The 11,557-nt window shown below is 45.1% G+C and overlaps 1 protein-coding gene across 3 annotated transcripts in view; it reads right to left on the reverse strand.

Moving 5' to 3' along the window:
- EXOC6B (exocyst complex component 6B) overlaps positions 1 to 3,332 on the reverse strand; it is a 625,057-nt gene extending 621,725 nt beyond the window's left edge. For all 3 annotated transcript variants that reach the window (XM_044261370.1, XM_044261369.1, XM_044261368.1), the window contains exon 1: positions 3,097 to 3,332. In XM_044261370.1, the coding sequence (XP_044117305.1) occupies positions 3,097 to 3,209 (113 nt within the window). In that variant the 5' untranslated portion in view covers positions 3,210 to 3,332. The remainder of the gene's footprint in view (positions 1 to 3,096) is intronic.
- Between the last annotated feature and the right edge of the window lie 8,225 nt (positions 3,333 to 11,557).

Consider the following 11,557-nt stretch of genomic DNA (forward strand, 5'->3'; position numbering starts at 1 on the left):
GCTAAGAACCTGGTGCTTTAGAAATGCCACTCCAGGGGCGCCTGGGTGGCTCAGTGGGTTAAAGCCTCTGCCTTTGGCTCAGGTCATGATCCCAGAGTCCTGGGATCAGGCCCCACATCGGGCTCTCTGCTCAGCAGGGAGCCTGCTTCCTCCTCTCTCTCTCTCTGCCTGCCTCTCTGTCTACTTGTGATCTCTGTCTGTCAAATAAATAAATAAAATCTTTAAAAGATGACTTTATTTAAGAAAAAAAAAAAGGAAAAAAAATGCCACTCCAAAAGAGAGAAGAAATAGAAAGGACTATGAAAAGGGGTGGAGGGGGGCGCCTGGGTGGCTCAGTGGGTTAAGCCGCTGCCTTCGGCTCAGGGCATGATCTCAGGGTCCTGGGATCGAGTCCCGCATCGGGCTCTCTGCTCAGCAGGGAGCCTGCTTCCCTCTCTCTCTGCCTGCCTCTCCATCTACTTGTGATTTCTCTCTGTCAAATAAATAAATAAAATCTTTAAAAAAAAAAAAAGAAAAGGGGTGGAGGAACTTGAGATTTACAGTTGAGGGGAAAGTTTAGGAAGAGAGCCTACCACCGCCTTAATCAAACCTACGTAATAACTGTGATGGAAAAACAGAGGGGCAAGTCGTAATGGAGGGGCATCCAGGGTAAGGCATGGGCTCTGAAACATTAAGTCTGTGCCTGCTGCTGTCTCTGAATGGGACAGGGGGTGAGATCATCCCCTATGAATATGGGCAGAATCTACCCAGACTAAAGACAAAAAACGGTAGGTACTAGTCTTGCATTACAGGATGCTCAAGTGACTGAATCTTGGGGATGATAGTAAGATTTAAGGTTACCTGCAAAATACAGGATAAGGTCAAAAATGAAAAGTCCCTAACAATGATCCAGGGAGTCAGGAAAAGTAATAAAAACTTGTAGGACAGAGCAGTAGTTCTCAAACCTTTTTTGTTTTTTAAACCATGTCCCCTTAGGGCAAAAGATCCCATAATTCACCTACCCCCACAAAACCCCACCTTCTAGGGAAAAAAGAACTTGGTGATAATAATGAAGCAAATTTGGGGGAGAATGGGTAACATATTTTAACCATAACGCATATAGCCTAAGTCAAGACACTAGAAAATTACAGGCCAAACAGATATGCCCTATGAATCAGTGGAGAGTTAACATAATAAATCACAACAAACTACACTGATAACACTAAATTAAAGTCACTTATCATAGAAACCAAGAACCACAGGAACTGAAAACCACAACCAACTCAAGACCATATTGATGGTGTTCTGATAAAGAAATCCTTCCTAAAAACTCTGGTAATCCCAACTGCTCCAGTAAGAAATTTGCTTGGCTCCAAACTGAAGCTCAGTGGCCAAATTTCTTAGTAAAATATTGAGACAGCATCCTCAGTATCTCCAGTAACATTCTGTGCCATAAAAAACCCAATGTTAATAACCATTAATAATGCACTTAGAATATGTGCATTATTATATATTATATAATATATATTATACATGCTATATAATATATAGTATATATATTTATATTATCATATATTTTATATATTATATATCATACATATATGTATAATATATATTAGAATATAGAATAATGCACTTCTGTAGTTTTTATAAAAGATAATGAAATAAAGATCATTGACCCTTAAGAGCTCAAGAAAATGGAAAAAGAAAGTTATATGAAGGTCATGATCCCAGTGCAATAAGGGACAAAGGCAAGCTACTCAGAATGGTCATGACCAGAGACGGCACAGAGGGAAGTAGGCTAACAATGTGCCTCGGAGAAGAAAGATGTGCAGGTGGAGATGAGGGGGAAAGCCTCCAGCCTGCTCCCCCTCCAAACACTCTTTCATTAGGCAATTCTCCCTATGGGAGAAAAGAAAAAAAGCATTGAGTAATAACTCCTTTTTTGAAGGTAGGAACAGTATCCCAAGACTGTACAAGGTGGGTAGGAGAATTAACCATCTACTGATTGCATGGAGATCAGGAGGTACAACAGGAAGGATGAAGATGAGTTAGTTCCAGGGCACTAGCGAACAGAGGGGAAAGGGAAAGGTGATTTGAAATTGAATTTGGTGAGAAATTAACAGGAAGTACAGAGAGATGATAATCACCAACTGAGACATAACAACAGAGATTAAGAATGCAGACCCTGGGTCCAGGCAGCCTGAGTAGGAATCACTACTCCGCCACTTTTCCGTGTGACCTTGGGAAAGTCACTTAACATCTCTGTGCCTCATCTGTAAAATGAGGGTAATAATAAGACCCTAATAATAATAGGACTGTTCCGCGACTGAAATAAGTTTCATTTGTAAACTGCTTAATACAGTGTCTTGCACTGTACATAGTAAGTGGTGCCTAAGTTTTGATAAATACACGAAGTTGGGGTAGGTGGAGGTTTGACATCTACGAATAAAATGGGAGTGAGGGAGGCAAAGTGAGAGTATAAGGGGGCAGGTAAAAGGGGTAGTAACTTCTTCTCAACGATGAGACTACGATGAGGCTTCACCTTTGGAAAAGGCTTCCTACTACCAGGGTTCAGCAAGTACCCGATCCCAGGAGAGGGGCGCGGGTTGACGGAAACTTCCTTCCTTCCAGGCCTAAGATTTTCAGAAACTCGTTTCTGAGAAGTGACTGTGATTTTAAAGAGGCACGAGTTTAACTTCCGATCATCAGACCGTGGGTGAATTTATGTTTTGTCTGTAAAGCAGGACCTGTGTCTAGGACTGGATGGAGTTGGAGTCCGAGGGGAAGGGTGATGTCCCCCGGGGGAAGATCTGCTAAAAGCCACCATCTGCCGGGCGCGCTCTAGTCGCCCAGCTCCGTACTAGCCTCGGAGGGAGAACCAAGACTGCCCCAGCCTGGAGGAAGGCAAGAGGAGACTCCAGAGTAACTGGGCTGTGGGCGCCGGCGATCGAGGAGGGACCCATGTCCGGGCTGCGGAGGGAGACCCGCCTCGCCGAGAGTGGAGGTCGCTCGCTGGGATCCCCGAAAGGAGGGGCTGGCGCTGGCCAGCCCTGAAGGAGGCTGGCTCCCGTCCCGCCCATGCCCGCCCATCGATGGCCCGGGTCCCCGGGGTACCTGAGGGTGGGCCCGATGCAGGCCGTGTCGGTGCTCTCGATCTCTCGCAGGATCCGCTCGTGCTCCGCGGCTGTCTCCAGGCTCTCCGCCTCCGCCATCTTACCCCGCTCCATAGACTGGGGGAGCCCCGCAGCGCGTCCCCTCCTTCGACTCTGCTCACCTTTCGCTCCCTCTCTCACCCTAGGCTCTAGAGCCTCCCCGGCCTTCGGCTACCCGCAGGGCGACCCCTCCCTCGGGCTCGGCACGCCCCCTTGCATCACCGCGTCGGCGTCCGTCACCCACCAACGCCTGCTGGGACTTGTAGTTTTCTGGGCAATGACCGACTGGGTCCTGCTCATTTATTCTTAGAATCCACAAATGCGTGTAGAAAACCCCACTATAAGCCAGGAACAGTTAACGACACCGCATGTGCAACGGTGACCAGCCCAGGCAATGGCACTGATTCTACAAATTCTTGTTTAAGACCCTTGCCACAGGGGCGACTGGGTGGCTCAGTGGGTTAAGCCACTGCCTTCGGCTCAGGTCATGATCTGAGGGTCCTGGGATCGAGTCCCACATCAGGCTCTCTGCTCAGCAGGGAGCCTGCTTCCCTCTCTCTCTCTCTGCCTGCCTCTCCATCTACTTGTGATTTCTGTCTGTCAAATAAATAACTAAAATCTTTAAAAAAAAAAAAAAAAAAAAGACCCTTGCCACAAAGTGCACAAGGTTCTGTACTCGCGAATAAGAAGAAAGAGCAATCTGGATTTCTGCAGATAGCGATCTTACACGCTCTCAGGGGGAGAAAGCTGGAGAATCCCCAAACTAAGAAATAAGACAGAATGTGGCTGTGAGCCAGTTCTGATAATCGAGTTCAGGGATCACTTCTGTCTGTGAAGGATTCATAGAAAGACTGGGCCTGGTAGTTTAAAAGGTGTGATTGGAAGGTGTTAGGAGCATCCAGAAACCTAACAAAAAAACTTTTTATGCTTTGGTGTGTAGAGAAGTAGTAGTAAAAGATGGGACCACAAAGGTACCCTGAAGAGAAATACTGGGCTGATTTGTACTTTATCCTAATGGTTCCACCAGGCCAACAACTGACCGCATTAGAAGCACTTGGAAACATTTTTTTAATACAGACTAAAGGTCCTAAACTATCTGGACATTCTGATCCAGGCATTTGCATTTCATAAATTCCCCACTTTAGAATTTCACAATCAGGGGCGCCTGGGTGGCTCAGTGGGTTAAGCCGCTGCCTTCGGCTCAGGGCATGATCTCAGGGTCCTGGGATCGAGTCCCGCATCGGGCTCTCTGCTCAGTGGGGAGCCTGCTTCCTCCTCTCTCTCTCTCTGCCTGCTTGTGATCTCTCTCTATCAAATAAATAAAAAATCTAAAAAAAAAAATTAGAATTTCACAATCATATTTATTGATCACTACTTGAGCTTTTATGTAATACAGAGAATGGAAATCCACTGCAGGTTTTTCAGAATAACACAATCAGAACCTTGGCATGAAATTTGATCAAGAACAAGCGTGTGGGGGCGCCTGGGTGGCTCAGTGGGTTAAGCCGCTGCCTTCGGCTCGGGTCATGATCTCAGGGTCCTGGGATCGAGTCCCATATCGGGCTCTCTGCTCAGCAGGGAGCCTGCTTCCTCCTCTCTCTCTCTGCCTGCCTCTCTGCCTACTTGTAATCTCTCTCTGTCGAATAAATAAATAAAATCTTTAAAAAAAAAAGAAAAAGAAAAAAGAACAAGCGTGTGATGTCTGCAAAGATAGAAAATTTAGAGATGGCTGAACACTCTAAGAATTTTAAGGCCTAAACACAGGAAGTAGCCATGAGAATGAAAGATAGTGGAGAAATGGAAAAGAGCAGAATTGGCATGACTTACTAGATATGGGGATGGAGGACCTTGACTATCACTCAAGGTTTGGAGCAGAGTGACTGGGAGAATGGTTTGCCATCAACAAAAAGGTGTGTAAGAACCACACTGGAAGCAGAGGGTAAATCATTTCTACTCCAGCTATATACCATGGAGTATTTATTATGTAATCATTAAAGAGAAAAAGAAAACACTCTATATTCAGATACGAAACTGTCTCCAAATTGTAGGATTGAGCTGGGAAAAAGCAAGACATGAAACAGTATACAGAACATGTTTTTATTTTATCTGAAAAGAATATTTATATATACATATATATGCTTATATATGCTTGAAATATGACATAGAACATTTCTGGAAAGATTCCCAAGGAGCACCTGCATGGCATAGTTGGTTAAGCATCTGACTCTTGCTTTTGGCTGAGGTTAATGATCTCAGGGTCCTGGGATCGAGCCCCACAATGGGCTTTTCAATCAGCATAGAGTATGCTTGAGATTCTCTCTTCCTCTCCTCTGCCCCTCCCATTCATGCTCTCCCTCTCTCAAATAAATAAATAAATCTTAAAAAAAAAAAAAAAAAAAGTCGCCAAGAAACTATTAACAGTAGTGGCAGCCAGAAGCAGGATTGGAAGGAAGGGGCCTGAAGTAAGAGAAAGGTCATCTTTAATTATGAATGCACTTTTGGAATTCTTTCCCTTGTGCATATATTGCTTTTTTTCCAATAAAGTAGTAGTTATTAACTGAAAACACATTTTTAAAAGTACAAAAACCAACAGAAAGGAGAATGAGTTACAAGTCCTAGCGTTTGCCAAGAACTTTGTAAGTTGCTAAACCTGTCTGTTTCTTGATAATCTCTGGCTGTCCTCATTTTATTTAATTACTCATGCTTAAACAATCCCAGACAGATGTAGGAGAGGCAGGGAAAGTACGGAGCCTTTCATATTTTTAAAGATCTCTTGAGATATATGACAGAGGGTCCCTTCAGACACGCATTTGAACATCTCACTCAGCAAAAAACTTTTTGCCCATTACAGGAAGCAGACTGGTACGTAGACCAGATATGTATATTAGTGATTAAAGTAGCTTCCGCTGCTGTCAGCAGCTTATTTGAGCCCTGGCAGAATCCAGAAATCTCACACATGACCAACAAGGGTGTCTGGAGCAACGGGTGTACAAAGCTCCAGTGAAGACAGCCTGCCTGATGGGAGTGGCTCTGAATAGAGAGGATGTCAGGTCAGCATGGAATGACCAGACAAGCACTCAACTGAGAGTCAGAGGGCCTTTAATCCAGTCCCAGCACTGGCAGTTAAACTGCATGGAGAATTTTCTGAGCGCCAGGCATAATACACAAAGTAAGCACTTCACCTACATCACTGAATTCTTACATTAATCTTTCGCAGTAGACATTGTGTGTTCCATTTTACAGATGAGAAAGCTGGGAGATTATAAAGCTGAGGTAATACTTCAAGTCTCACGGCTAGTAAATGTTGAAACGGATATTCGAACTGAGGTCCCATTGCCCATTTCCTGATCATCCAGCCAGACCGTCCCACCCACACCCCCCCACTGTCGTGAGTGGCTTGTAAAAGCTGACACAAATCATTCTGTCTGCATCCACGTTACTGGCATGGATTGCATAATTTCTCAGCCCCCTTCCAAATCGCCCTGAAGGCCTCTTCACAGAGCTACCTTCAGGGAAAGGCAACTCAACAATGACACAGCTTGGCTGAGACTTTTCTCAAACTGTCACACAGCAGCAAACCTTCTCTAACAAACGTACTGAAAAACATCCTCACAGAAGTGAGCCTGCACAGTTCAAAGCCATGTTCAAGGATCGACCGTATTGATACGTGCCTCTACCTTGTTTCCATCACACTGAGTGGTCTTGGGCAGTAGCAGTAATGACGCTACCAATCATGAAATGGCTGTGGGGCTCCAGGAACATGATAGGATTTCCCTCCCTCAGGCTTCACCACCATTGTGCTGTGAGACAAAAATGGTTTTCTCCACTTTAATGATGAAAAACTAAGGCCCGGTGTGGTTCAGTAACTTGCCCAAGGTCAGATGGCAAATAACTTGACAGACTGAGGTTAGTGGCCAGGCCCAACCTCAAAGCTCATACACTTTCTTTGATTGTTTTGACTGTTCAAGTCTGTCATAAGCTCCCTGGGGGCGGGAACCTTGCCCCGTTAAACCCGATATGTCCTGAATATGGAGCATCATGATCCTTCCTTCAGTCTCTCTCCACAGTCCTGAGGTAGGATTCTATGTCAGCGGGAGGGTGAAGGAGAACAATCACCGAACAGCACATGACAGCCGCTCAGCCCCCAGGGCTCTCTTTGTCATGTTTGCTGCTCCAACCTCTTTAGGGGCTGTGAGGAGGCCTCCCTGGAGCCTGAGCTCACTGGGTCCCCTGGGCAGTGATGTCAGCCTCTCACTCTGCCACACCCTTGAGGCCACAGTCACACTGACATCACCCATGTTTCCATGGCACTTAGTAAGGAACTGAGAACTTGTCCACAGGCCTCTGCCTGAGGCAATTTCTGTGATCATGATCTTGGGGGTCCTCTCCTTTCCCCAGAGAGCTATCTCAATTTCATGTGTGAGCAGCTTTTCTTGCCATCTCTCATCCTTAATTTGCCTGTCTCTGAAAATGGTAAGCTGCACTCATTCCTTCACTCTACACATAACACTGTCTGAAATCCCTGATAGGCCACATAAATAAATCAGGAAACACAAGAATTTAAAAAAAAAAAAAAGTCTTCCCCAAAGATCTTGTCAGACTGGAGAAGGGAGAAGCGAAGCAAGAGGAAATTAGGACAACTTGTCTACTTTTCCAGGACCTGACTGTCGCAGGATGGCTCCACTTTAAAGAGGTCGAGGACCTGTAAGGACTCCAACCCTGAACTTCTGGGTTTTTAACTCGTCAGTCTTTGTTAGCGATAAAGAAGCCATCTCCCTAGAGGGTTTCTCCTCTCCATTCACCAACTCCTAGTTTCATTCATTTTGGCAAGTAGTTCTCAAACAACCAAAGAGTCGCTTACCCAAATACCTGGCACCACGGGATGTGGTTGAAAACACAAATTAGACAGATATTCCTCAAGTTAAATTCCTCACATCATTCCCATCGCACTTAGAACAAAATCCAAACTGAAACCATCGTCCTGCGCACCTTCCCCTGGACCATCCCAGCTTCCTCTCGTGCTGCTCTCTCTGACTTTCAGTCATCTTTTTTTTTTTTTAAAGATTTTATTTATTTATTTGTTAGAGAGAGAGAGAGAGAGAGAGCGAGCACAGGCAGACAGAATGGCAGGCAGAGGCAGAGGGAGAAGCAGGCTCACCGCTGAGCAAGGAGCCCCCTGTGGGACTCGATCCCAGGACACTGGGATCATGACCTGAGCCGAAGGCAGCCACTTAACCAACTGAGGCACCCAAGTGTCCCTGACTTTCAGTCATCTTAAAGACCTTCAAACACACCAAAATCTTGACCACTTCAGGCTTCACAATGTACGCTTCTGTGGAGAGCGGCAGGATGAGTCAGGGTTAGTAGGTCTTAGGTCAGTTATCTCCTGGAGAGACCATGACAAACAGAATGTGACTGAAGTGACTAATGACTTGAGCACGGTGTTTAGAAACTGGGAATGCAAGAAATGGTACATTTCATTAATTCTCATCAATCAAATTGAATCTGCCTCCTGGTGAGCACAGATTTAATCTCAGTCCAGGCTTGGGCAAAGGTCCGGGGGGCTTTCCTGAAGCAGAACATTCAAGGGGTGCTCCTCAGCTATCATGTTTATTGTCCCAGCCCTGGGTGGGGGGGTCCTGGGAAGTAGCTCCACTGCCTCCAAACCACCCTTCCCCTTAGGAAACATTATGGGGTCGGTAACCCTGGTGTCTCGGGTGCATTGGTTGGCCACTCCCTTCTCCCCTCTCACCATCTCCACAGGGCACCCCAAGGGGACAGGCCAGGGTTCCCAGATGTTTGAGAACCCCTAAGTCATCCCCCAAATCTTGGAGAACTCTTCCCTCCCTTCTAACCTCTTCACTTCAGCCTTATTCCTCCAAACACTGGCATGCTCCCTCTCCCAATACCCTAGGGTGACCCCATTGAGGAACTCAGACTTCCCTCTGACTACTTTCATTTCTGCCTCACCATTAAAATGGCTCTGAGACAATGGTATCTGAAGATAGACTGTCTCCTTGGAATGGGAGAAAGAAATCAGGAGAGTGAAAGACAAAGTAGAAGCTCAAGACATTATTCTGCTCTACACCAAATAGGAAACTTCACAAAGACAATACAATCAAGTACTCTATTGAAAACAGCCAAGTCCCAAAGGGTATGGTGTGATCAGGGGTGTTTGGGTTTAGTTTTTCCTCCATCTCCCCAAGTCTGTCTTAAGCTGCCTCTCACAACCTGTGTGCCCATCCTAGACAATCTCATTCTCTGGTACACTAGAGAGACATTCCTGAATACACATTAACACCACGAAGTCTTGTCAATGATTCTCCATCCACAGTGGCTTGGTCCCACCCTTGGTCCAGAACCACTGCTATCCTCAGTGGTAACAAGAAAGGCAAAAATACCTGTCCTGGGGCATCTGGGTGGCACAGTCCGTAAAGTGTCCTGCTCGATTTCGGCTCAGGTCATGATCTCAGGGTTGTGAGATGAAGCCCTTTCTCTCTCCCTCCCCTTCCCCCTGTCACTCCCCCACCTCCCTCTCTTTAAAAAAAAAAAAAATCCCTGTTCTTACAGAGCTTACAGCATTAAGTGGAGGACAATAAAAGTGTGTGTGTGTGTGTGTGTGTGTGTGTGTAAAAATCTCAGCTAGTTACAGGGGTTATTTACAGAATTAAAATGGAGTGATATACCACTTTACACTCATTATGATGATTATTATTAAAAAAAACAACAACAGAAAATAGCAAGGGGGTGGTATGGATATGGAGAAATTGGAACACTTCTATTACTGGGAATATAAAATGGTGCAGTCACTGTGGAAATCAGTATGGCAGTTCTTAAAAAAATTAAGCATTTAATTATCATATGATCCAGCAATTCCGCTCCTGGGTATATACCCAAAAGAATTGAAACCAGGAACTCGAATGGATACTTGTACCCCAATATTCATAATAGCACTTCTCACAATGGCAAAAAGATGGAAACTATCCAAAGGTCCATTCACCTGTATGCATGTGTGTGTGTGCATATAACATGTTATATATAATATAAATTACATAAATGTGGATATTATTCAGCCTTAAAAAGGAATAGAATTCTGACACTACAATATGGCTGAAACTTGGAGACCTAATGCTAAAATAAGCTAGATCCAAAAGGACAAATATTGTGTGATTCCACTTCCGTGAGGTACCTAGAAGAGGCAAATTCATACAGCCAGAAACTAAATAATGGTTGGCAGGGGCTGGAGGTGCAGAGGGAGATGAGAACTGTTGTTCAATGGGTAGATACAGTCTCAGTTTGGAAAGATGAAGAAATTCTGGAGATGTGTGGTGGCGACAGTTACACAACAAAGTGAATGTACTTAATGCCACTCTACTTAATTACACGGTTGAAATCATTAAGATGGTAAATCTTGTGTTACGTGTATTTTGCCACCATAAAAATGCATAAACACTTTTTTAAAAAGCAGAGTGACGTAATCGTGCCTGCGTATTTAATTTCTAGATCAATGGTCAGAGAAGGTGTTTCTCTGAATGACAAGAAGAAGCCAGCCATGTGAAAATGGCAGGTGAGGGGGAAGCAGTCAAGACAAAGGGTACAGACAGGGCAAAGCCCTGAGGCAGAAGTGCATTTGAAGCGTTCTGAAAACCTGAGGAAGGCTCATATGTAGGAGCATATGGAGCAAAGGAGGGAGAGTGGCTGGAATGGAAGGGTGAACCCAATAACCACAGACAACTGTCCCAAGAAATTTTTCTATAAAGGGAAACAGAAATGGGGCAAATGTCAAAAGGGCGTGTGGGGAGATTTTTAGTTTAGTTTTGTTTTCAAGATGGAATGATCCAGCAGAGAGAGAGAGAGAGAACAGACAAGGCTAGCAGAGAGGCAAAGTTGTAGGACAACATCTGAGAGTAAAGAGAAGGAATCAGATCCACACTAGTGGAGTTTCTGGAGAGTGGTGATCCCAGCCTAAGTCCCCGTTCCTGTATTTCTCAATACTGGGACTGGGCATACTTTCCTGTCCTTGTGTTAAACAATTCTGGTGGGTCCAGGAAGACCTGCTCCTGGAAGAGAAGACTGTGACCCAACTAAAATGACTTATTCATCAAGAATTTTAACCTTCACCTCACTGAAGACCTCACCTCATGCCTACCATCCCAAAACTGTTTCCCAGCTCTCCTCCTGGCAGGAGACACCTTAAAATCACCCAGGCCTAGCCGTGAAACTCAATAAACTTCCTTGTCCCCACGTCCCTGTTTGGAGAGACTGCTAAGATTCCTGCAAGTGCTGTTCTCCCCTAGTGCAGTGAGTTTAACAGAGTTTACCTTGACGAATAAATTACACTGATGGTCTTCTGGGGAGTTAACACTGGGGGGCTGGGAAGTTCAATGGAAGTTGGGTACAGATGCAAGTGTTTGGAAGGTTAG

This window comes from Neovison vison, chromosome 8 (assembly GCF_020171115.1).
Source record: "Neovison vison isolate M4711 chromosome 8, ASM_NN_V1, whole genome shotgun sequence".
NCBI lineage: Eukaryota > Metazoa > Chordata > Mammalia > Carnivora > Mustelidae > Neogale > Neogale vison.